Raw genomic sequence first — 27883 nt, forward strand, 5'->3', positions numbered from 1 at the left:
CCAGCAGTGGACGTCTATTGGTTGATGATGATGATGATGATAATGATGAAACAGTCCGGGGGACAAAATGAACTAGCGTTTTTGAGCAAGGATCGCGACAGGTTGAGATGCCAAACGGGGTATGACGCCCCGCATACCCACGCTATCCTGCACCGGGTTAGCGCGGGGCCAGTACGGGTGTGCGGGGCGTTCCCTCCTCGATTGCCATCCCGACCTGTCGATAGGCTGCTTAGCAACCGCGTTGTAATTCGTCAAAAGTTGTGGTAACTATAGACCATCATCGTCAAGAACTTTTATTTATTCCACTTTCTATTATCAGATCAAAATAAAACATCAAAATTCAAACATGATAAACTTTATTGGAATCTTAAAAGTAAGTACCTACTTAGGCATTAAATCTAAACATGCGAGTAATCGGCGGGTCCGCACCATTTGGTGATGTGCTGCAAGATGGCCGCGGCCGGTGCGGTGCCGCCGCGCGCTGCGTGCGATACGCGAGACCACCATTCACGGTTCGCGCAACGGCCTTCGAAACAATAGAGAGTGCTTTTATAATTCTGCATGTCACGAAATCGTCGTCATCAACGTCTACCATTTTCCGTCAACGTCGATGTCCACGTTAAGTCGCTTTTATACTTTACTAGTACTTTATAATACTAATTTTCATGCTGCGGACGTTCAACGTCATTGGATATTATCTATGGTCATTAGTAGTATATTAAGTAATTGGAAGAGTGTGAACATCATATCCAATTTTCTGCTTTTGATCGACCCCATAGGCAAAAAAGTTTTATCTGAATTTCTCAAAATAATAAGTCTTAGGGCGGTTACGTACTCATCCGATCCGAGTCCGTGAAAATACTTTACGATATAGTTAGTCGTAGAACTATTTATATGGTAACTGGTAGCTAACTGCTAATGACATATGACGTAGATATTTTTATATCTATTTTCACGGATTCAGATCGAATGAGTGCTTGATTAGTCTTACAGTTACAATTATATACTTAAGTACTTAAGTATGGGTTACCTGAAAGAGATCACTGTTATGTAGTGACAAGGTCGCTCTTTATTTCAAACGTATCCTATACTTTTATACTTTGTAACAATTTTAGTAATAAAAATATTTTAATAAAACATAAATAAAAATCAATTAAATATTACCATTAGTAAATGTGACTAGACGAGATGCCAGCGGGTAACCAGTGAGCACACAGTACGCCTCCTCCTCTGCCACGAACGAGCTGTACTTGTCGCGACTATCAACTGGAAGCGTCTGTGATGAGAAACAAAAAGTCGTGAAGTGTGGTGACGCATCCGACAGAAGCGAAGCTACCCAGCAAGAAAGGTCAAGGTTGCTACTGGCGACATTCATTCAAAGTTTCACTTTTTGCGAGTTAGGAAGGTACAGGTTGAAATGGCAATCGGGGAGGGAACGCCCCGCACACCCACACAGCCCCCGTGCTAACCCGGTGCGGGCGAGTGCGGGTATGTTGGGCGTCCCCCCCGCTTCATACACCGATTGCCATCTCAACCTGTCGCAGACTATTTCCCAATCCAAACATACGTTAAAAAGCTTCGCTCACAATATTCTTGGATGATACCCAGTCTCCATAGTTTGTATATGGAAATAGGCCCAAAAATGTCGAAGGAATCCACCCAATTTTTTAAGTCAATATAATTACTTGTCTTGTACTGGCCCAGAACGGCACCACTGCACTCGGGTAGATCGTTGTTTTGGTAACGACACCACCACCGACTATAATACTGTTTTATTAGGGTGAGGGGAGACCTTCCAAAGTAATTTAATTCTTTTTAGGGTTCCGCACCTCAAAAGGAAAAACGGAACCCTTATAGGATCACTTCGTTGTCTGTCTGTCTGTCAGGAAACCTAGAGGGTACCTCCCGTTGTAGAACGTTGCAAAAAATTGTCTAAATTGTCAAATGAACATCATACCTGTTCCACTTGCTGATCCATAGAGACACTAAGGACCCAGTCCCTCAGAGCATCTAAGGGCGCCCCGCGCACACTCGCGCTTTCTAACACCAAAGGAGATCGTGGCCAGTCCGTGCACTCTATAAATTTTTAACAGTAGGTAACCAATCAAAGCTTGCTATTTTTTATTTTAAAAAACTAAACTATTGCATAACCAGTGGTAGATGCAGCTGACGATTCAAAAATACTTGTAAAAGTTTAATTGAATAAAAATATTTTTTATTTTAATTTATTTATTTAATTACCAAAAAAATTGCTAGTTGCGACTCCATACGTAAGAATTAATTAATCTACATAATAATATTATATTAAACGAAAGTAGCCATTTTCCTTTTATATATTTAGATAAAACGTAAAAGTGACTGAAGTCAGAAAGTTACCAAAGTCCGTATAATCGAGGAGGTGAGCAGAGTCCTCATCAGCCGCCTCAGCCAGATCGAGGCAGTGGTTGAGCATGACGAACGCTTCCCGCGCTCCGCTGGAGCCTTCAGCACGGATGGCCTCGCCGCAGGCGTAGAATGCTATTAATTGTTATAGAAATAACTGTTATAATGCATACATTTTAAGATCTCGATTTTAGTCCTTAATTTAAAGGTGAACCATACTTTTGACAGAACAGTTGACACATAGAGCTAAGATGTCGGGTGAAATCTCAAAATGTACGCACTCTAGCTACTTTGGTGCCTGTCAACGTGAGCGAAATCGAACATATTGAGCGGATTAGTCAATTGGTAAATCGCGCGATAATTTTATCACGACTGTTTAATGTAACGTTATTTGATGTTGAACACGTCATCTTATCCGTTCCGCATATCTTCACTCCGCTTCAGAGTGCAAGTTTCCATTCGGATTCGTTTCCACTGAAGCAGAGCTGTGTTATAGAGACCAATCTTTGAGACCTAATACTTTTAAGTTGAGACATCTGAACATCTGAGTGGCATTCGAACTTATCTAAGTTCAAATGCCACTTCGAGCAAAATTGTATTTTGAAAACAAATGAAACTTACCAACATCCGCAACAATAATATCGGTGTACCGAGGCAAAGCTCGAGCTACCTTCGAGGCGATCTGAGGCACGTGAAGGCCCATCAACAACGTGAGAGCCTAAAAATGCACCATAAATATTACTCTACCCATCTACACAAATATAAATAGCTATAATCAGTACCCTTATTATCAGTGCCCTTATTATCAATACCCTTATTATCAGTACCCTTATTATCAGTACCCTTATTATCAGTACCCTTATTATCAGTACCCTTATTATAAATGCGAAAGTGTGTTTCTTTGTTGGTTTGTTGGTTTATTGGTTTGTCCTTCAATCACGTCGCAACGGTGCAATGGATTGACGTAGTTTTGCATGGGTATAGATAAAGACCTGGAGAGTGACATAGTCTACTTTTTATCCCGGAAAATCAAAGAGTTCCCACGAGATTTTAGAAAACCTAATTCCAAGCGGACGAAGTCGCGTTCATCAGTTAGTTGTAGATAAATAAATTAGTATTTATCTGGGCAACAGCTAGTTATCGATAAATGCAAATTAATTGATTACGCTTTCAGCGATTTCTACCCGTAAAAGTATCTCGTCCGCCCTAGCAGCAATTGTCACGACTCCAACATTTTTCATCACTGCAAGTGCTTTCAGAGCTATAGATAGTTACACTAGAATTTCACTGCAAAAAGCCTTTGCTAACAATATGTCACTGTTGGATTTACCTACTGTTTTCCTCTGATGTGACCTAGTCTAACGCTTGGGATGAAACTTCTGATACCTCTTTTTTTCAATATCCACACTTTCTAACCAAACGCTGCAAGACTGGACAGAGCTTTTATTTACTGATCTATTTTCTACCTGCAAGACTCTCTCGTCTGCACCAGCAGCAATCATCACAACGCCAGCATCTTTGATCGCTGTAAGCGCTTTAGGGGCTGTAGATATTCGCACCAGGATTTCACTGCAAATAGCCTTTGCCAGTGGCGTGTCACTGCTGGATATAATACCATCACTGTCCTCGCTGAGATACTGGCGCAATGTGTCTAACGCTTGAGACAGAACTTCTGGCACGTCCTCGCTTTCTATGTCTACACCTTCCAAACGCTGTAAAATCGGATATAAGTTATATTGAAGTTTAATAAATTTCATTCTTTATAAATATAGGTAAATCTCTTTCTTTTTACTAGCTTATCCCAGCTTATGCCAAGGTCCGCTACAGATATAGTTTTTATTTGGCATAGTGGCATATGGTCTGCCCAGTGGATTCATGGGTTTGGTACACGTTGGGGCAACAAACACACACACACACACACACACACGCGCACGCGCACTCATTTTGTCATATTGTATGAGGAGGGCGATGATCACTGCAACACAGTGTATACTTCTGCAGGATCATCGTTCCCATCTTTTATTGTCTGTGAAATTATGTGTGAAAAATAAAGATTATTTATTAAAAGATTATTTATTTATTAAATATATTTTTGGAACTAGCAAAGTACACGATATACACGAATAATTAAGAATGTTATGAAATCTTCGGGAAAATGATAGATTCTGCAATTCAAGAAAATCAAAAACTTGCGTGAACAAGATTCACTAAACTGACCCGTATTGAAAATAAGAAAAAATGATTAGATGGTGTCAGACTGTTTTCTTATAACAACTATCAAGTCTTACAACGCTCTTTTGTGTTTTACTTCCTAATATTACATTTTGTGAGAGAAATTAACAGGAGGAGCTGTCGTCCCTGTTGTCAGTTGACAAAGGTAATAGCCACTTACTGAATGCGTCTTAAACAAATGCGCAACGTATCTCAAAGCATAGTGAGGAGCCTTCGCTCCCGCGTGCGCGAGGCATCTCTGCCAGTGTCCAGCGCGAGCTAACTTCTCCAACGCGGCTGAGTCAGAGTCAGAGTCCTCAACCTGAGGCTTTGTTTCTTCTTCTTCTTCTTCGTAATCTGCTGATGTGCCTATAGAGGAAATTATTGCATTCTAAAGCAAGGCTTCTTCAATAGCCATGCATTTTGTAAGAGGACGTATAGTGCCCGACAAAGAACTTGGACCTGAAGCAACATAGTGGGAGAAAGTTGGCGAATCCGGCAAGCAAAAGTCGACGTATCAACCAATCGCGTGCACCCGCCATTCGCCAGCCAATTGCGTCAATACTCTAGTTGTTTGCCAGGCGCTGTAACTTGTGACGCTCTTACGCCCTTAAATTGGTTGTCCTATTGGTGGTAAGACATTTTTTATTGCAAGATAGTTTGAACTTGACGACAATCGTGCTAAGCAATGATGAGGTGTAGGTTGCCTGGAATGCGCTTGCCGAGAAAATGCCTATTTACTCTAGCCTGAAAAATATTTAACTTATATACGTGGCAGGAAATACGGACGCCGAAAAGGAATTACACCTTAGCGGTTCGAATCACAAGCGTGTCGATTAAATTGCCTAGCAACAACAAAAATATTCTTCAGATATACTTTACATAATAATAAAGTACTTGCAACAGTGCATGAATATTTCAGTTATTATGAACTGAAGGCTCATTCTTCAACTTTATCGCAGTTCAGGTTAACGCTCTCGCCTTTAAAATTATGGATGAATTATTACATTATTTTAAAAGAACATAATACTTAATTATACTTTGGGTATACGAGTATCTGCAAATTCAATTTTTTATGTATTTCAAAATTACCTGCCACAGCGTCGTCCTCAATGCCGTCTATGAGAGCAGCTTTAAGCTGCTCCCCAACTTCACTTTGTCCGATCGATGCAAATCTGTATGCATTTAATAAAATATTTTTTATTTATTTACTCAAAAATTAAAAATTCAAATCATTTTTTCAAAGTGGGTACTATCATATTATTACGCTTTTTGATAGTCGGAATACAGATGATAGTGGTGATAATTGTAGTCGACGAGCTAAATAAGTTTTATAACTAGCGCACCCGGCAGACGTTGTCCTGCCCGGAAAAGCAGTGCCACATTAAATATGAATTTTTAATACTAATATCAGGAAGGGCAAGTAATATGCACAACCACTACGCATCGCCTTCAGCAGCAACTGCACTGCTTCCCACCGCTCGCCTCAAGTCGCATGAACAGTCTCACGTGTCAGCCAGCATATTGGCAGCAGTCCTCCGCTGTGGGCCGCGCAGTCGGTCCCTGGCCAGGCGCGCGGCTCTCAGTGCGGCTCGCTCGGCCAGTCTGTTGGCGCCACCCGACGCTCCCGCGGCGCTCGCGCTCAGCAGCAACTGGACTGCTTCCCACCACTCGCCCCTGAAAGATTTACAAAAATTTAACAATCAAAAAACTCGATCCCACCATCTAAAATATAATATCAATGTTGCAAGCAAAATAAAGATTTTGTGCTCTACTCTTTGTAATGAATTTTTCAAACTTTTGAAATTTCATAAAATATTTAAGTATACTTAATGTTAATCCAAATGTTAATTATAACGAGCTTCAAGTTAAACAATTACTAACGAAGACTTTGTCTTGGCGATAAATGAAAGAAACACACAAACATCAAGGAAATTTTTGAGAAGAATACATTTAGGTCTGATTTGGTCAAAGCAGCTCAATATTATACCTGTCCGCGTGATCAGCTGCTCGCTGCAGCAGCGGCGGCACGGCGGGCGGCACCGGCTCCGCACTGTCCGGTAAGTATTCGCGGGACACCCTAGCCGCTTCTTCCCACAGTTCTATTGCAATCAAATGCTATAATCAAATGGCTAAAACAATCAGGTCCAAGCACCAAACCAGGGATCAAAGCCGTTTGAGGCACTCGTATGTATATTATGTTTTGACAGCAGTGTCAAAATAATATAAGAACTCTTATTGGCCGGTGAATCGCTGACAAGTGGTACCAAAAGATTTTGTTTTCATAGAAATGTGAGAATGTGAGAAACATGGCATCAACTCCGGGCTCACAAGGCCATAACTCTGAAACGATGGTGAAGAATGGTGCATATTTTGCGAAGAGATAAGGGGCATGCTGCTCAAGTGACAATCGAATAGTCTGTCGGTCAAAGGATACGGGGTCGACCAACCAGCACCTGGTTCATTGAGGCAGATCTTAAAAGAGTGAGACTCTCATAGAGCCATGTCATGGCAATAGCCAAACACTTAGTTTCACAGGACAATCACAGGCACTTGCCTTGACCGTCATCTAACCGTTGATGCCAAAATCTCTGGTGTGCATTTTCTTTAATTTTTGAAATCCTCTCTTAGATCACTACCTACTTACATTAGACTAAAACTATACTTAATGCTGTCGTAAGCATTATGATTTTAGTCTTAAATAAGATTTAAAAAAGTAAAGATTCCGAGGACATCCCCTACATGAAAAATATCACATTGGACTGTTTTAAGAAACCACATAAGTAAAGAACGTCTCCCGGTCGTGCAATCGAAAAAATAATAATTAAGCTATAACTACTTAGATCAAGTAAAAGCAACAGTACAAACTTACCAAGATCTTTGTAATGCTGTACTACCTCACGAGGTCTATTAGCACGGATCATAAGCGCTTCGAACTGTACTAGATCACCCCTTTCAGCGGCTGCGTGACCGCCTTCTATCAAGACTTCTTCCACCTAAAGACATTTAAACTATCGTTATTGATTTCCATTATAAATTACGTGAGTAAAGCCAGTTTATTCTATATTTATACATAACTAGCTGCCTCGGCGAACTTCATACCGCATAACAGTCGATTCTTTTTCAGGATTTTTTTTAAATTTTTCTCTCCGTAAGAACCATCCTCGTACTTCAAGGAATATTATAAAAAAAAGAATTAGCGAAATCGTTTCAGCTGTACTCGAGATTTGCGATCAGCTACACATTTTGCGATTCATTTTTATATATAAAGATAGGAAAGACCTTAAGGGTGCCTGTCCAGTGTCCACTACAGCAAAGTGGAGTGGAGACGTATTTAGCAGACCACTCAGATATTGATAAAATGCATGCCTACATTTTCTCTGTGTTATCTGATTGGTCAGCTAAATTCGTCTCCGCTACGGACAAACGCCCTAAAGGAAGATACTTAGCAGCAGCAGTATTTCAGGGGTATCCCATTGATGCCACCTGCCAATGTTAGTGCATTAGCGATAAATTTGTGAAAACAATTCCCTAAATCTAATTTACCAGCATATACAATCTCATTAGGTACGCTAACGATCCTTTTTTAGTTCGTGAACAAGAAGAATCTTGAGCAACAAAATAACCTTACCATATGCGAAGCGTGTTGTTCAGCTAAAACCAACGCCCTTTGATGGTGTCCCTTAGAAAGCCACATTCGTATAGCATCTTCTGCAGCGGAAGCCCTCAAGAACGCCGCCTCGGCTTCTTCGGGCCGTTCCTCTGCCAATGCAGCCGCCTCGTGCCTCGCTACTTCCCGCTTTGTTATACCGCCACCTAACTCGCTGAGTTCCATTGCGATGTCCCATCTGTGAGAATAAAAACATAATAACTTCCTTCGTTGTTCAAGTCACCATTTCAGGTGGCGAATTTTCTACTCTGGCGAAAGCAGAAGAAATGGCGTAAGTATACTTAATAGTATCATTAAAATAATTTCTCTGAGGTTGCAAAAAAGTAAATGACCTCTTGGCAAACTCTCATCTTCTCAGTAGAGTTTCTGAGCTCGCCTACCTAAAGTCAAGTTGAATGACAGGCGGTAAAAGTTGGGAGTTGTGTGGAGCGTTTGTGGCGCGTGTGTGGAGCGTTTGTGGCACGTGTGTTGAGCGTGTGTGGCGCGTGTGTGGTGCGTGTGTGGTGCGTGTGTGGAGCTTTTATGGTGCGCGTGTGGAGCATTTATGGTGCGTGTGTGAGGCGTTTGTGGAGAGTGTGAAACGTTTGTGTTTTTTCGTTTATTTATGGGACGATAAACCTTCCTGGCTTAGGACGCTATAATTTTAAAATACACCCCTGGGTTGTTGCAGCGGACAGAGCGAAGCCCACCATAAGGCGACCTGCTGCTGCACCGCTGCTCTTGCTGGACCCCCCTTTTGACTGCTCAGTACAAGCACTCTTCCACTCGCCAATTTAAATATTTAAGACGCATTATAATATTAGTATGCTGAACCTCTGTGCCTGCAATGCCCATCTAGCACCCAACGCCGCCAGTCCCCTTGCAGCAAGTAGTCTAGCGGCTGGCGCAGCAGGTAGAGCAGCCGCCCACTGCAAGGCGACCTGCTGCTGCACTGCCGCAGGGGCGTGAGCTCTTGCAACTCTCTCTGCACCCTCCCATTGACCGCTGGAACGGTACATTTGGATGGCACTCTTCCAATCACCTGTTTTAATATTCAATAGTTTAATATTTTAGTATATGACCTACATCCACCACGCAAACAAAATCAATGAATATAGCTGATTTTGTTCGCGTGGATTTAGGTTTTAAATGAACCCATGCATGGGAACTCTTTGATTTTCCGTGATAAAAAGTAGCAATGTCACTCGGGTTAATTGTATCCGTGTAAAATATCACGTCGATGCGTTGCTCCATTGCGGTGCGGCGTGATTGAAAGTCAAAGTAACAAACAAACACACTTTTCATACACCAAACAACAGATAAATAAAATATGGATGTACTTTTAATAAAATGGGGATTATAGTGAGCTAGTGAGCTAAGTGGGTTACTCTGGTTCCTACGGATATCCGCTCACTTTAGTTGAAATACTTAAAGTTGATATCACATACCAGCTTGTATATAATAGTTCTCAGCGGCGCGCAAGTCACCAGATGCGTGTAAAGCTTGCGCAACATGTCGTCTCGTTGCCTCGAGCAAAGGGGTGCGATGAGCCGCCACCAACCGAAGCATCGCTTCGTACTGGGAAGCATCCTACGGAGCAAGTGGTAAATCTCCAGAATTATATAACATTCTCTTTTTAATTTGGTTACTTATTCATTTAAAAAAAAACCGGCCAAGTGCGAGTCAGGTTTGCGCACCGAGGGTTCCGTACAACAGTCGTATTTTATCGACATTTTGCACGATAATTCAAAAACTATGATGCTTAAAAGTAAATAAAAATCTGTTTTAGAATTCACAGGTGGATTCAGACCTTTCATATGATACCCTACTTGATATAGTTATCTTACTTATAAATTGAAAATATTAATTATTAATTCATGACCACAATTTAATTTTTTTTGTGGGATGTCACTACAAATTCACGGTTTTCAGATTTTTCCCCGAATGTCTGCTATAAGACCTACCTACCTGCCAAATTTCATGATTCTAGGTCAACGGGAAGTAGGTACCCTGTAGGTTTCTTGACAGACCGACAGACAGACAGACAGACAGACAGACAGATAGACAGACAGACATACAGACAACAAATCCTATAAGGGTTCCGTTTTTCCTTTTGAGGTACGGAACCCTAAAAATGCGTGTTCCTTGACCATGTATTGCAAATTGCAACTCAATGGTCATATCTTGGTCATTGAGCAGCCTAGCTTCTTTATTATAAACTAGCTGAGGCCCGCGACTTCGTCCGCGCATTTATAATAAGGGTTACTGATTAAGATTTTGTATTTGTTATCTAAATCGATTCAATAAAATTCATTCCGACCTAGATAATATACGAGAATCTTTGATTTCAAAATATTCGTTAACTGAATCTACTATAGACGATTCAGACAAAATGTAGGTAGATATACTAGGCACGTGTAGGCTGATGTCTAGTCAGACTGAGTCTAGTGAAGTAGTGACTATAGTCAGAGTAGATCGTCTGACAGATCCCAATGAACAGTGGCGCTACCGCGGTTGTTTGACAGCTACAATGTCACGATCGCAATCATCTCTGATGGGTTAAATCTCGCTCACTATTGGCCACAATAGTTGCAACAAGAATCGCACAAATTCAGCCAATCAGAACAATTGAGATTGTAATAATGATTGATGCAGGATGATCATCACTCTTTGTATTAAAATTCGAAGCCTTTTTAATGTTCCTTTGTTTGGAAAATTCTCATCATCAGATTATATTCCATGGTAACATGGAACATGGTAACATGGTAACATGTTTTACCATACCTACCTTGTACATAGATATAGCTTCATCGGGATCACCAAGGCCGATATAAATCTGTTCAGCCTTCCGCAACTGTCCCTCCTGCCGCACTTGCTGAGCCAATGGTAAGTAGATGTCTCTCGTCTCTTCTTCAGTTAAATGCGCAGCAGCTAGGCGAAGTCCCTCAGCGACTTTTCCTGCAGAATTATATGCGCGTACGCATTTTTCTGCCATACCGCATGACGTCAGCACTCGTTCAGCCGTATCCCATTCCTGGTTGAAAAAAAATTATAGGACCATCTCAGAAACTTTATATAATATACAAATCGGTCCAGAAACCGCAGAGAAAATTAAAAATCGGGTCGAATTGAGAACCTCCGCCTTTTCGGAAGTTGGTTGAAAATCAATCTCGGTCTGTTAGGTTCATTCATTCATTTACCATAATAAATTATTAAACGTCATTGTACTTAAAACAGTAGTTATAGTAGGTTTTATTCTAAGGATTAATGAAAAATAATTTACCTGGGTTGATATAAAATGGTCTCCCAACTGCTCGCATTGTTCTCGAATAGCATCCTTGTGATCTATTACCTAACAGTAAACGGTAAAATTAAATCATCATTAAAAAGATTAAAAACTAAAAAAACTACTACAAGTTACTACTACAAGTACTATAACGTTGTTGCATCTCTTATAATATTAAATTAAGTATATTGTTTCGTTGCTTGAGACCAAAATCAAAGCACATTTCAAACCAAATCTGAAAAAAGAAGCATTTAGGTATATAATCCAGTTTTACCTGCACAATCTGCAACGCTTTCCGATAGTGATGTGCTTTGAGAGCAGCAACGAGCGCGTCGACCGTTCGCCCAGCCTCAATGAGATGAGGAACGGCGGCCCCAGCTTGCCGGCACGACACCAGCCAAGCGCCCCACTCGCCTTCCAACCGCGTCACTTCAGCCGGACATGCCTATTAAGGAAGCAATGTATTATTATTATATTTACACTTTGTCATTACTATTTAGATAATAATCTATACTTAAAACAATAATGTATATAATTAATCTTAACATAGCTTGTGCTGTAACCTTATTTTTAATCTTAGATAAATACCTACCTTAGTTAAGTGAACGTAGACTAGTAAACCGAGCGTCAATTTACCGGTTAATTGTTTATTATTAATTCTATTAGGTACCCAGGACACAGGACTACCTAGTGTGGGTACCATAACACAATGTTATAATTGATTGATCTATGGTAAATAAATATTTTTTCATTTCATTTTCATTTTCATACTCTTTATTTGTACCACCACAAGAAGGATTACATAAAAGAACAAAAAAACACAGACAGAACTAAGATACAAAAGGCGGCCTTATCGCTTATTAGCGATCTCTACCAGGCAACCTTAAGAATAGGAAAATATGAGGAAAAACAGATTGTGGGTGGTGTGTAATACAATTAGTTATAATATACATACATTCAAATAACTGCTACATACTAATACATAAACCACTAATAAATATATTCAATAAAATTTGTAGTCTTCAATTTGTGAGATAATAATTCTTCACTGCATTTTTAAAGATGTCTAGTGACTTTGATTCACGTATGGTCAACGGTATGTATTTATGTTTCAAATGTATAAAAGGTTCAAAAGTTCAAAATAACCTATATAACTGTAAAATTCATAAACAAGCAAAGCAAAGTAAATTTTAGATGTCGAATCTTATCCAATTTTCTTTTAACTTTGAAAATATTAAATCTCTTAAAAAATTATCAGTAAGTACCCTTATCAGTATTATAAATGCGAAAGTGTGTTTGTTTGTTGGTTTGTTGGTTTGCCCTTCAATCACGTCGCAACGGTGTAACGGATTGACGTGATTTTTCGCATGGGTATAGATAAAGACCTGGAGACTGGACATAGGCTACTTTTTATCCCAGAAAATCAAAGAGGTCCCACGGGATTTTTAAAAAACCTAATTCCACGCGGGCGAAGTCGCGGGCATCAGCTAGTTATTTTTATAAAAACTTTAGCTATTAGCTAAACTATTAGCTTGATAAAAACCTCTCGGGCAAGTTGAACCGCTCTAGCGTAATTATTTCCTTTGGCGTAATATTCCACTGCAGTCCTGCTATCCCCTTTGCGCTCTGAAATTTCTCCGGCCATTTCCCACCATTCCTCCTAAATGTGCAACAGAAATTAAATTTTAGAGCTTGTGTTTTGAAAAGCTGTCATGGAATAATCTTAAGTTCCCAAAAACTTTATTTGTGGGAACTTTCAATAATTAGCAAGTGAGAGAAAATAGAGTGTCGGACTCGCGTGCAACATTTATGGTCGCGCAACAATAACGAATTGCAGAACAGCACTTCCTCATAGTCTGAAGTATGGTTAGGATCACTATGTACCGACTAACTTATGCCCGCGACTTTTTCCGCGTGGACTACACAAATTTCAAACTCCCTGTTGTCCCATACCATTGAATTTTCAAAAATCCTTTCTTATGTAGCGTGTAGCGTGTTAGCCTAATATAAGGAATGTTTAACTGTATTTTAAGAGACTAATATACGAACCTTCGTCAAGTTAAGACGTGTTTTAATCAACCTACCACGCTCAGATGTTCACGTCACAACTGCATGCCAAATATCAACTCGAACTGTCCAGTAAATAAGCTGTGCATTGATAGATCAGTCAGTAATTCAGTCAGTCCTTTCCTTTTTTATATAAGTATGTAGATATTTTAGGACAAAATCTTGCTTTTTGGATCAGTATATTTCGTGATTTGTTTGGCTGTGATTTTAAATATATAGTATGAGAGAGACCTGTACAAGCTGGTCGTGCACCGCGGTCAGCATCTCGTCGTCGCGCAGCAGAGCCGGATGGTGCAGCAGCACCGAAGCCGCGCGCCGCGCGCGTCCTCCGCGCAGCCACAGACGCACTGCGCCTCTCACATCGCCGTTCGCTGCTAGTACTGCACCGGCTTCGCCTAATCGACCTAAAAGAAACTTGAATTATTCCGTGGTTCCATCGTCATCATCAACCGATAGATAGATAGGTTTCTTGCAGGGACTTTCACACGCCACGGCCTTCTTCTTTATCCTGGGATTCTTTTCCGCACTTAGGTATCCGTGCGTTGTATGATCGGTCTTGCACCACCTGAATCCAACGGTCCCCCTCGTTTGATATCGTCTGTCCACTTAGTTGGGAGTCTTCCAATGCTGCGATTTCCAGTGCAAGGTTGCCATTTCAGAACCTTGGAACCTAAACGTCTATCGGTTTTTCAAGCTACATAATATGTATGGCGACATGCACATAATATTATTATATGCATGTCGCCGTCGGTTATACCCTGGTTCTCCTGCGGGTCTCCTCATTTCTGATTTGATCACATAGATATACTTCAAGCATAGCCATCACTCCCATCCACCACCATCACCCACTGAGTGACTGAGAGCCTTTTTAGGAGCTTTTATTAAAATAATGTGTATTTTTCCACCCCTTAAACGATTTTCATAAACCTTCAGTTTCAGCAGATTTGAAAGACCTATTCAATACCTCAACTTACCGGTAGAAGTCAAATAGTCCATGTATTGCTGCTTCAAAGTAATGGCTGTAGCACGATCCGTTTTCTCAGCAAGTGTAATAGCCTCGGTCCAACGATTGAATTGCTTGTACATGTTCACAGCTAGTTCCGGTTGTCCTGCTTTGCGGACATAACATTCTTCTGCGGTTGATAAGTCACCAGCGAATATAGCTAGCCTTGCACGGACTATTGGACTATTGAAACCTGGAATTAAAATTGTGATTCATTCGTAAGACTCTCTTCCAACATTTGATCATATTGAAGTATTTGTTACTTCAAATTTTGAACTATTACGGCGGTTACGCACTCATTCGATCCGAGTCCGTGAAAATACGTTCCTTTTTGTTTTGTATGGGAGCTTTTATGACATATGTCGTAGATGATCGCTGGTATTCTCACGCATGACGGATGAAATTTAGATGACGGAAGTGCAGTGCGTAATCACCTTTAGGCTGTTGAAACTTAACATACCTTCTGTTATGTCTCCATTCCCATCAGAAGTAGCTAACTCCACGGTTTTTAACAAATAGAACGTCCGCGCCTCATCACCCACTTCACCGTAGCATTTAGCTGCCAACTGAATAATAATTATTATTATTTAATTTACTTCAGGTATCTTGAAAACAAAAGTAAATAGGCACATGATTCGAAGAACCGAAACGTTTTTAACTATAGTACGCAACAGGTCGACTTGGCAATCGGGGAGTGAATGCCCCACACACCCGCACAGCCCCCGCATTAACCCGGTGACTTAGACGGACCGGATCCAGTCTAAGTAGTCAGTCAGTCAATACGAATAAATCAAGTAAAATAAATTAAATCTCTGTGCGTTTCAGGGAATTTTACGGTATGGTGACATGATTTCTCATTTCACGTCCTAGCATCGGAGCCTGCGGAGCCATTCCTATCAAAAAGGTTGTTGCAAAAAAAACCGCGAATTAGAGGGATACTATAGCTACGGATTTTAGTATGTCGTTAAGAATTAGTTTTGACTATTTGACGTACTTGTATGTCTTCACTAGCGAGTGCCTGTTCAGCCAGCTGCCGCCACAGTGGCGCTACATCACTGCCAGCCGCCGTATCCAGGTAACGCGCACACCCATCCAGGTCTCCACTCCGAAGAGCAGAATCTGATTAAAATACTTTTTAATGGCTTAGAACTTGAGTCCTTTCGAGAGAGATTTGATGCGCTGTCCATCAATCTGAGAAGCTTGTACGCTAGAAGACTCATAAGGGACGAAGCGCTAGTGAATTCTAAACTTCAACGCTAGTAAAATGCAATGTATTTTACCTACTATCGTGTGCATACTTGTACTTGTGCGTGTACCTACTTGATCGCTTTTGTAAGACGACTAAAAAGACAACATACTAAATGCCAGTCGGTGCTCATCCAGCTGCACGTACGGCAGCTGCCCCCCCTCCAGCAGCACCTTCCGCGCAGACACCTGCACGGCCGCACCGCCGCCACACTCCGCCATCTCCACACACTGCGGCTCCCACGCACTATACCTGACAAAACAAACCAGCCAACCATATTCCATCAGAAACTAAATGATGTTTTTGTCCGTGTGGATTTGAAGATACTGTGAACACTTTGATTTTTCGGGATAAAAATAGCCTAAATCCGACGATACGTCTGACGATCCGTCTCCATGTGGATTGAGGTGTTTTAAAAATCCCACAGGGACTCCATGATTTTCGAAGACAAAAAATAGCCTATATCCGTCCCCGGGATACAAGACAAACCTTTGTATTATTATTATATAATACTAGTATGGATTGCCTGTCAGAATGAGAAAACTGTTACTGCCAGCCAAACTGAATATTCATCAGAAGTGTACGTCTGATCCGACAACAGTCTGACAGACTGAGAATTTTGGCATATCCCTAATCCCTAGTAAAAATGTTAAGATATCAGCTAAGTACTTACCAAATCAGTAAGTGAGTCGGTGTCTGCGCAACTACTGCATCGCTATTTTCTATCCACTGCACAAAGGTTACTCCACTTGCCACTATTTCCTGTAAGCAAAACATTAATTCCATTGTTTTCTTTAAATTAACTTTTGCTGTCTATTCACTTTCAAACAAGTAAACGAAACCCAAATAAATAAACAAAGAAGCAGCTTGGAAATCTGAAAAAGCAATGGATCAATAGCATTTTCACCGCATGAGATAAAAATATTAAAACTGCAAAACATTAAAGCAATATCAAAATAGTAAACTACAAACTACTTTGAATTTGAAAGCATTTGTAAAAACTCTACTTAATTATTGAAAGAAAAAATCTTTCTTTGTCTATTTTAAAAATATGAACCTTTTCTCCCACATCCAGACGAAGTAAAGCAAGACGTCGCCGCGTGTCCCTCAAGAGAAGCAAGTGACCAGTCTCATTCAGCTCAAGCCAATCCACGCGAGCTTCGTGCCACCACTGTCCTAACTGGACACCTACAGGAAATAAACTTCCTAAATCCTAGCTAAACATCTAAACCCAAAGTCATTAATGGATTCCAACTCAAATCCGCTAACCAGCGAAATTTAACCTAGCTGAACTTTAGAGAGAGAACCAGCGCGTGCCTGACCTTCGTTATTTCAAAAAGCTGAAAGTTTATCTGCGTATTGTCCCCAACACTGGGAGGACCCCCTGCCAGACACCCTTAAACTTTTAAACTTTAAGGATGTCTGTCAGGGGGTTGCCACGATACTGTGCCTGGCAATGCATGACGTGATTTCTAATACTATTCTGTAGAAAATATATAAAAAATTGAATTTATAGTAGGTACTTAGGTATTTTGACGTAAGATTTTTTACACCTTTAATAACCTTTCTTCCAATGCCACCATGATCCAAACAAACGTTCCTCCCAGTGTTGGGGACAATACGCAGAGAAACTTTTAGCTTTTATAGAGTAACGAAAGTCTGGCACGCGCTGGCTCTTAGTCCACTTGTATCGACCGCCAATTTTCTGTTCCGTGAACCCATCGCTGGCCCATTGCTGAGCATGGCTCTCAGGCTTAGATCATAGGCTACAAAGTGTGAATTGGCAGACTTTACACACCTCACGATGTTTTCCTTTACCGTTTGATTCATGTAAATATCATCACCATCATCATCATCATCAACCAATAGACGTCCACTGCTGGACATAGGTCTCTTGCAGGGTCTTGCGCCGTCTGGATACAGCGGCTCCCTGCGACTCGTCTGATGTCGTCCGTCCACCTAGTGGGGGGGTCTTCCAACGCTGCGTCTTCCGGTGCGAGGTCGCCATTCCAGCACCTTGGGACCCCAACGTCTATCGGTTCACGGTTGTACGAACTATGTGCCCTGCCCATTGCCACTTCAGCTTCGCAACCCGTTGTGCTATGTCGGTTACTCTAGTTCTCCTGCGGATCTCCTCATTTCTGATGCATAGCAAGCAAGCATAGCTCTCTCCATCGCCCGCTGGGTGACTCTGAGCTTTCTTATGAGGCCCATAGTTAGCGACCATGTCTCGGATCCATATGTCATCACTGGCAACACGCACATTTAAATATACAATACTGCAATAGAGCAGAGAGCTAATATGTTTAACGTCTTACCGGTGACCAGATCGACCACAGCTATGGTCTGTCGGTCGAGCAGATAAGCGAGGTGTTTGCGATCTTGACCCTCAACCTTTTGACCCTCGTTTATACGCACGCTCAGTACGTGCGGGTTCACACGTTCCGTGCGCACCTAAGAATTATATATTTATAAAAAACACATTTTTACGGTTCCGTATCGTCAGAGAAAAAGGAACCCTTATAGGATCACTTCGTTGTCTGTATGTCTGTCTGTGTAGTATCTGTCAAGACCGGTCAAGAGAATCAAGACCTATAGGGTACTTCCTGTTGATCTAGACTCAGAAATTTGGCAGGTAGCAATGTCTTACACCACAAGTCCGAAAAATCCGAAACCCTTGATTTTGTGGTTACATCCTATTACCTACCGCAGCTTTGTGAAGATTTACTTACTGCAGCTTTGTGGCTTGTTTAGTAAAGCTGGCTTATGGATCTTCGCAATACCAATACTACTGCTTACTCCCTTCAAGTTAGCCTACTTCTATTATCACTTACCACCAAGTGAGATTACAGTTAAGCGCTAACTTATAATTAATTGAAATCGACTCGCTCTTAGATCTTGGTTAAAATACATATTATTAACTTTCTAGTTACAAACTCAGAGATATATTTGAAAAATATTTAAAACATACCTACATCATAAGTATAGGTAACTGGTAAATTTTACCGTATGAAGTACTCTGTCTAGGCCGTACTCGACGACGCTCAGTTCCCCCGCCCGATGCAAGAGGCAAGCTCCGCCTACTGCTGCGTAGATCCTTTCACCAGAACCACTCCAAGGGATCTATTGCCAAGTCAATAAGTTTTCAAAACTGTTTAAGTATTTTTTAACCTGTTTAGTTTTAAGCTAGCACGAATTGTAAAGCCTTGAGCAAGCCGGCTTGAGCTACCAAACGAGAAATAAGAGTAATAAATAAGAGTAGACACCAGGTCGTCAATGTCATAATGGACGTCGAAAAATTGGACATCACGTACGAGTAGTTTGCGAGAGGGGCGCATCTTTTTTTTCAAATAGAGATAGCGAGCAAACGAGCAGGCGGGTCACCTGATGTTAAGTGATTACCGCCGCCCATGAACATTTGCAACACCAGAGGAACCGCCGATGCGTTGCCGGCCTTTTAGGAATCTGTTGGTCCGCCCCTTGAATAACCCCATGTTGCAGTGGCGAAGAGTGAAAATCTGATAAAGGGAAGCCGGAAACGTACTTACCTAAAAGAATATCAGCTGTTCGATTTTTGTTTTCAAAACTTAATTTAGAAAAATTTCTATCGTTACGTAACAAGAAATCTGTTAAACAACAATCTATGTGAATTAAGGCCATTTCTGATTTTGGCTTACCAAACTGAATCAAAATTACCGTGAACTTACACTTATAAGTTATTAATCACATCCCCAATTTATTATATCAAAATAAAACACCACTAACAACTTTAAAACAAACAAGCATGGCCGCTTCACAAAAACAAATGTATCAATATCAAATCACCCTTCAAAATACAAAATACTCAAAATAGTAGCATGTACCTGTTAAAACAATACTATTAATATAATTTTTAATTTGGAGGTATTATAGGGTAACTCGGATCCAACCGAGTTATTTACGTCAAATTTGTCTGACCTGTCAGAGTTCCAAATTCGTATTCGCTACTGGGCCAGATTAAATTGGTGTGCTCTTTATTAGTCGACCGTAGAGCGAGACAGACCTAGTTCGCTCCTTTCGCTTTCGCTAGGGAAATGAAAGAGATAAATACTAAGCAAAAATCTAACTAGGGAATCCGATATTTTACGGCTTGTACGGTGTAGGACTGTAGGTGTATTTTACTTACATTAGCTGTTATGTTTTTAACTTAAATTAGTACTTAATAACAAAAAAAAATTTGCATTTGTGACGATCGAACCTTTGTATTTACGAACGTATTACGGAATTTATGTGAATAGTACCTACTTACGCTATATTATGCCAATTCTTAAAGGGAAGCCGATAGGAATCGTGTTATATTGACTCTTCGCCGCTGCCATGTTGTAATCAATCAATCAATCTGATAGCTCAGCTGGTGGTCGATTAGTGACACACCAAATATCTCTATACATAATTACTGGTTGCGCCACCAGCGCAGCGGGTGATCCCTTGCCGCCACCAAACTAGTTACGCAGCCAAGCGGGAATCAGTTTACCGCCAACAGAGCTGTGTACATTTTGTTGGTAGCGAGATTGGTTTCGCAGCCACTGGCATCCTAGTGAGATAAGTGTCGTAAACGATGGAGTGACCATGACATTCTGAGTATCCATTGAAAAGCTATCAACCAAAAGCACTTATCATATGGAACATGTGAAGATTACATAAAAGCATCATGAGCAGTGGCGTGCAGGTCATAAAGGCATAAATGCACTGCTTACCCCAGTTGTAATGGTTCAATGCATATTTTTCATTATGACCAGCCAGTAAACAGGTTCTCATCTAACATATGCCTAACCCTGACTTCAAACCCTGTGCGCGCCACTGATCATGAGAGACTCCAAATTAAAACCACCTGCTTTGGCCTCTTCTGTTTATCGCTGCAAAGAGGCCGGATTTGCAATGACGATGTAACGCTAGCGGCTCAAGCTTTTATACTTAATATCCATAAGAAGCTGTGAAAATACAACAATAATAGGTAGTTCTAAACTTCTTCTTCTTCTTTCGTACCTTATCCCACATGTATTTTTCTTCCACTCACTTCTGTCATCCGTCAACGCATTAATCACCCCTTTTACACGCATATCCTCTTTCACGCAATCTGTCCACCTTTTCTTTGGTCGCCCTCTCCTCTTTTTTCCTTCCACATGCATATTTAACATTCGTCTAGTGACATGGCTTTCTTCCCTCTGCATTATATGTCCATACCATGCCAGCCTATTACCCCTCATCTTTTCTACCACTGGCGCTACTTTCGAACTTCCCCTTATATATTCATTCCTTATCTTATCCATCCTTGTCACATCACACCACACACACAAAAAGTAGGTCTAAACTATAAAGTATAAAATTAAAACTCACCTCGCTTGTCAAACCTCGAGCAATGTCGCAAAGAATCAGGCTAGTACTAGTACGGCATACTGCATACCAGTCGTTTCCTGAAAATGATATAGGACCTAGGTAATTCTTTCAGTTCTTTCTACCCAACTAAAAGAAAGCTAAGAATAGAGTTTAGCAGTTAAGTGTGTATATCGGTTCATTGGTTCCCTTTCAATTTCCAAACTACCCATTCGATTTTAGCTGTCTTGGCATCCCAGGTGACATGGTTATACCTACTATGACTGCATGATAAATCTAATAAGAAAATGGCGGATATGACAATTCAAAAATTGGAAATGAATGGATCGAATTTAGTATCAAATATACACATTCTGGAAATAATATATTCTTACACTGAACGCATCATATAATTGGTAATCCCAGATGTTTACCAATAAATCGAACGTGAAAGATGTCGGGCGCCAGTTTGGTGGTGACGGTGAGCGGCGGCGAGTCGCCGGCCAAGCGCGACAGCAGCAGCTGCCGTACGCTCACGTGCTGCACCTCCACCGCGTCGCGCCATACCCAGCGTCTGCGATCAATAGCAGAGTGTCCACTATAAAGTTGAGCCATTAGCATCACAAACATTTGAACTGAGTCATAAATCATTCATTGATAATAAGGTTGTGAGAATGCTGCAGAAGTCGTTATCGATGCATGCTGTAGTCGACGCATTTTAAACTGAGTCGTCGAGTTTTTCTGTTTCGCTCGCACTTACAGGTCGTAGGTAAGTGCGAGCGAAACAGACAGATAACTCGACGACTCAGTTTAAAATGCGTCGACAATATGCAGGTTGCTGGGGTAGCATTTAGCATGACCTTTTCCTCGCTCTTTGTAACCTGTTATCGACTATCGACAAATCCTTTTTTTCTGTTACACACAACACCAGAGCATCAAGTTCCAGTTTCAAAAGGCCTGCAAGTGTGAGCGAGAGGTTCGATAAAAATGATTTTTACTTGGCTCAACTTAAACCGAACGTGAAACATGTGGTGACGGTGAGCGGCGGAGAGAGAGCAAAGAATCATTCTAAATGAGATAGGTAAAGGTGGATAGGTAGATATACCAGAACACACAAAAATATTCCGTTGAACATAAAACTGCATCATTTGACTTTTTTTAATTTATTGTGTAGCGCTTGGCTGCAATCAGACTTGTTGGCAATTGTTGATGATGCAGCTTAACATGGAGCACACTAGTAGGCTACCACTGACCTCAGAACAGCATCGAATTGCAAGGCAGCCCCAGTCTGCGAGGCCTCGGCCAGCCGAGTGCCGTCGCCGCCCAACGCGAACGCGCGGCACGCGTACAAGTTGGCAATGCTCAGCGTGGACAGCTCTATAGCACTTGACTCCTTCACCTCGCCTATAAGACACCCGTCGAATTTGCCAAAGACGAAAGCCTTCCAACTAAAAAAAATTCTATCACTGACCTCAGAACAGCTTCGAACTGCAAGACAGCCCCAGTCTGCGACGCCACAGCCAGCCGAGTGCCGTCGCCGCTCCACGCGAGCGCGCGGCACGCATACAAGTTGGCTATGCTCAGCGTGGACAGCTCTATAGCACCCGACTCCTTCACCTCGCCTATAAGACACCCGTCGAATATGCCGAAGGCGAGAGTCTTCCGACAAATAGAAAAATTTAACAAGTAAATTAACACTAAGTATGTTAACAGTTTTATATCCTATGCGTCATCATCAGCATCGCCGGCTTACTACTGAGGATTTGTCTCCTCTCAGAATGAGCACGGTAAAGCCATGGTCTACCACGCTAGCCAAGTGTAGATTGGCAGACTTCACACACCTTTGAAAACGTTATGGAGTACTCTCAGGCATGCAGATTTCCTCACATGTTTTCCTTCACCGTTATAGCAATTAGTGATACTTAATTGCTTAAAATGCACATAATCAAATCACAATCGGCTTAACAGATTGGCCATCAAAAGGTACAGATACGTTTTCCGCACATTTTGTCACAATTTCCTAAAGTTTATAGTGTGCGAACTTGGCCCTTAATTAACCTATTGGGACGTTACCGCGGCGAGACAAGTAAACAGGCTAATTTTTATTTAAACGTGCTTTTTCTAATAAGCAGAATTTTCATCGATTTTTTATTACATTGTTACATCTAACATTCCAAGGTTGATGACACTTCATAAGTTTAAAACATTGCTCTAGAAAGTTCTATTCGAACGCTCGATTGTCGTGATTATGAATATCTTACCTGTCCAGAAGGGCTCAGAGTGGCGGAGATGAGGTCACGCCTGTCCGGTGGCAGCGTGGGCTCCAAGTTGCGCACGAGGGCGCCCCGCTGCGCCTCGTACATCGCTATACGCCCGTCGCACGACCCCACTATCAACTGAAGACAGAAAGATACATTATTATTATACTTCTAAACATATCTTCTATCTATCTATATATATAAAATTCAAAGTCCTGACTGACTGACTGACTGACATAGATATCAACACACAGCCTAAACCGCTGGTCCTAAAGACATGAAATTTGGAGGGTCTATTCTTTGTGAAGAGTAGGTATCCACTAAGAAAGGATTTTTCGAAATTCCACCCCTAAGTTAAATGGGGGATGGAAGTTTGTATGAAAGTCGGTCATTTGTCAAGTTATTTGCATGAAAATTGGTATATGGGTTTTCGGTCACAAATGAAGAAATACGTGTTTCAGGATTTTTGGAAAATTTGCCCATAGGGGTGGTAAAATAGGGGATGTAAGTTTGTATGGGAAAGTTTTAATTATTGATATTATAATTGACTTGAAATTTGGAAAGTAGGTTTTTTCTTGAGGTTAGGTGTCAGCTAAGAAACGACTATGAGAAAATCCCCCCCCCCCCTCCCCCCTAAAGGAGTGAAATGGGGGTTGGAAGGTTATGTGTTATTCGGTGCTGTTCAGAGTGCGTGTCCTGATGTTATAATGTTTGTTTCTGAAAAAAAATGCCATTTGTTTCCTGTAGGCCACGCGGGCAAAGCCGCGGGCAGAAGCTAGTTATCTATAGTACGCCACAGGTCAAGACGGCGATCGGGCGGGAACGCCCCGCACACCCGCACAACCCCCGCGCTAACCCGGTGCGAGCGAGCGCGGGTGATGTGCGGGTGTGCGGGGCGTCCCCTCGCCTCATTTTTTTGCCATCTCGACCTGTCGCGTACCATAACTACACGATGGAATGTCTATTTCAATTATTACTTCTACAAAATACTCAATGGATTTGTTAAGTTAAAATTATAATACACAAAAGCTATTAAGGGAGGATATTTAAATATGTCTAAATATTATATCTGAATAAATTTAAATATCTTAAACAATTGAGAAACGTTAAAAATAAACGAGAAACATAAATTATTGAGATTTGTGATGTACACTAGACTATAGTTAAGTTCACTATTAGTTTTAAAAATTAAATCTCAAAGTTTTTAATACAAGAAAAGTATATAATACATATAATAAGTTTTCTTGAATTATAACGCTTTAATAAGCGTTTCGTAAAAATTAAGGTGAGTCATTACGAACTGCAAATGGATTTTACCAAAACTTTTACCTGCCTGTACCTAGTTAAAAGTTTTTGATCGATATAAAATAACTTACGTAAGGTGCCATCAGTACTAGCGCGGTAGGGGGTAGAGCGTAGCGCAGCAACAGTCTACCGTTGAGGTAGAGGGTCCCGTCCACATGGCCTGACGCTAGTGTCGCCTCAGTGCCGCTGCCTTTGGCCAAAGCTACGCAGCAGGCACCGGCTGACCATAAGCTGGAACTCTTGTTGGTTTTGCAGTCTAGTGAACTGTATAAAAAAGATACTTCACATGCGATATGCACCACCCGTCTTCCCACTGCTAAACATGCAGGAAAAGGTCAGCCACCAAGCAAGCAATACGCTTTTATTGGCTTCTATCGAGTTTTTGGGCGGTGTGGACTGTGGTGCATATCGCATGCTGCATGTTGCACCATACATATTTGTCTGTTTCCAGCGGATTATAGCAAATTAAGCTTTGGTTTCCATGTAAGTATATGGACTTACGCAAAGTAACGCCTGCATATTATACAAAGATGCTATTGTTTTCTTCTTGCTCCATAAAATTGACAAAATGTAGCCTTCCATCTCCGGGATGCAAACCAACCCTGTACCAAAACAATCGCGACTTCGTCCATGTGGATCTAGATTTTTAATATCCCATGGGAACTCATCGATTTTCCGGAACAAAAAGTAGCCTGCAACCGTTCCCAGGATACAAGCTATCTCTGAACAAAATTTCATCAAAATCTGCCGTGAAAAGAGCTCCAGCAGTGGGCGTTTATCGGTTGATAATAATGGTGAGTCTCACCGAATCTTTCCATCACTGGTTCCTGTAAAGAAACCATGTTCAGCGGGCAGCAGCCGCAGAGGCGCGCCGGTGAGCGGGAACTTGTTGCATATCACCTTCTTGCCGCTCCAGTCCGCCCCGACTCGATACACGAACACCATGTTATCGCTTTGCGCTACTCCCAGCAGTTCGGAACTCTCGCTAAAGGCCAAACCTATTGAAATAAGGTCTTCGTTAACTCAAAGAATCATCATCATGAATCATGATCAACCCATTGCCGGCTCACTACAGAGCAGGGATCTCCTCTCAGATTGAGAATGGTTTTGGCCATAATCTACCACGCTGGCCAACTGCGGATTGGCAGACTTCACACACCTCTGAGAACATTATGAAGAACTCTCAGGCGTGCAGGTTTCCTCACGATGTTTTCCTTCGCCGTTAAAGCAAGTGATATTTTATTACTTACCTACTTAAAACGAACATATAACTCCGAAAAATTTGAGGTGAGGAGTCGGACTCGCACACCAGTTCCGTACCATCGTACAATATAAAACATTAAGCACTTTTAATTGTTTTAATTTGTATGGCGGCCATTTTGAAATCCACATTCTTGGTTTTTATTATTTGTTGTACAGACACACACACACGCTAGAAACAGAAATACACACTGTGAACATTTCAACTTTCTACCTATTACGGTTCATGAGATACAGCCCGCTGACAGACAGACGGACAACGGAGGCTTATGGTGCCGTTGGCACCCTGCGGGTACGGAACTGTACAAAATCCATTTTACCTTTTTTTTCAGATACAAGTTAGCCCTTGAACGCAATCTCACTTGGTGGTAAGTGATAACTGATAATGCAGTCTAAGATGGAAGTGGGCTAACCTGGAAGAGGTATGGCAGTTTTATTGAACCTATTGGTTTCTACACGGAATCGTACCGCTAAATCACTTAGCGGCACGGGTTTGCCGGTAAGCTGGTAACTAGCCACGGCCGAAGCCTAAAATTCCAAATTTCCCCTGCCGGGAATCGAACCTATGACCGCCCACTACTAAGACCACAGCGCTCACCACTGCGCCAGGGAAGTTGTCATTACAAGCAGCTGTGATGTATTAAATACAAACCTGTAATAACATAGGATTTTTTTCCAGCGGCCGGGTCCGAGGGCTTAGTGCTAAATTTGTCGCGGCGCACTCCGTCCCGGTCGAACAGGAGCACTATGCGGTCTGCAGTCGCTACTGCTAACTTCACATTGTTCGGGGACCAGCTGACATCTGCTACTGGACTGTCTGTCTCCTGTAAAATATTGTTGTGAAGATCAAACATATTATGCAATTTTCAGGCACGGACTTGGTCATCCGCTCAATATGCTTATCACGGCCGGCGCACTCTTCCATTTATGATTTTACGTTTTTTGATGGGCCTGACATTTCCCAAAGGTCAAAAAGTCCCTAAAAATAAAGATTTAAAAAATGATTTAAGGTACATTTTATATTTCTTTATTTTTATGCAGTGTTTTTTTTTAAAAGATTTAAGACTCCCCCCCACACAGGCGCGTTATTATAGGTCGAATATCGCATGCGTTATTGCGATATCTGTTTTCAGTACATTTTGTATTAGGATGGTCATGTAGTTACACACTGCTGCGATAATAACGCCGCAACGGAAGTAGGACGTTGCGTTTCTCCGTCCTGTGATAGAAGTAGGTATACTTAAATATCTATCCGTACAAAATTATTTTCACGCGCCATTTTAACTTTATGGGTCAACAGCTGTTAGTAGGTACGTCAAAAGTACGGTTCGCCCGGTTCACCATTAAAATCAGTACCCTTATTAGAAATGCGAAAGTGTGTTTGTTTGTCCGTCAATCACGACGCAACGGTGCAAAGGATTGACGTGGTTTTTTAGCATGGGTATAAATAAAGACCTGGAGAGAGAAATTAGGCTACTTTTTATCCCGGAAAATCAAAGAGTTCCCACGGGATTTTGAAAAAACCTAAGTCGCGGGCATCAGCTAGTAAGAACTAAAATCGTACCTACTTTTGAAATGAAATTTGACACAAAAAGTTAAAATGGCGTGCGACTTGTGAGAAGTCATTTTTTACACATTACGAGTAAGCCTACCTACCTATTTCAACAAAGTTGGCCCAAACTGTTTTTTTGCACGCTGCATTACTTAACATGCTTAACTTACCTACATATTTTTACACATCTATACTTAGACTGTATAATGTTCTTTTACTCTACGAGACCTGTGTAAATATGGAATAATGTTTACCTGGGCTTCCAAAATAGTTTTGGAATATTTGAATCGCATTGTAAAGGTACTCTATTCA

At 41.3% G+C, this 27883-nt stretch overlaps 1 protein-coding gene across 1 annotated transcript; it reads right to left on the minus strand.

Annotated features, from left to right (window-relative positions):
* Positions 1 to 339: 339 nt before the first annotated feature.
* Positions 340 to 27864, minus strand: Oseg2 (intraflagellar transport protein Oseg2). The gene is made up of 35 exons (XM_034975189.1): positions 27826 to 27864; positions 26672 to 26843; positions 25565 to 25757; positions 24831 to 25023; positions 23458 to 23592; positions 22668 to 22855; positions 21631 to 21770; positions 21221 to 21297; positions 18851 to 18967; positions 18163 to 18298; positions 16902 to 17032; positions 16518 to 16606; positions 15957 to 16096; positions 15593 to 15717; positions 15059 to 15164; positions 14570 to 14791; positions 13827 to 13999; positions 13072 to 13188; positions 11803 to 11973; positions 11526 to 11594; positions 11031 to 11276; positions 9691 to 9832; positions 9077 to 9284; positions 8225 to 8441; positions 7466 to 7589; positions 6584 to 6695; positions 6103 to 6270; positions 5686 to 5768; positions 4775 to 4962; positions 3849 to 4094; positions 3004 to 3100; positions 2377 to 2517; positions 1958 to 2076; positions 1165 to 1276; positions 340 to 526 (listed from the first exon to the last, which is right to left on the minus strand). The coding sequence occupies exons 1-35, from the start codon at positions 27862 to 27864 to the stop codon at positions 399 to 401; spliced, it is 5064 nt and encodes a 1687-aa protein (XP_034831080.1). The 3' UTR covers positions 340 to 398.
* Positions 27865 to 27883: the final 19 nt, after the last annotated feature.

The sequence above is a fragment of the Maniola hyperantus genome, chromosome 14 (assembly GCF_902806685.2).
Source record: "Maniola hyperantus chromosome 14, iAphHyp1.2, whole genome shotgun sequence".
NCBI lineage: Eukaryota > Metazoa > Arthropoda > Insecta > Lepidoptera > Nymphalidae > Maniola > Maniola hyperantus.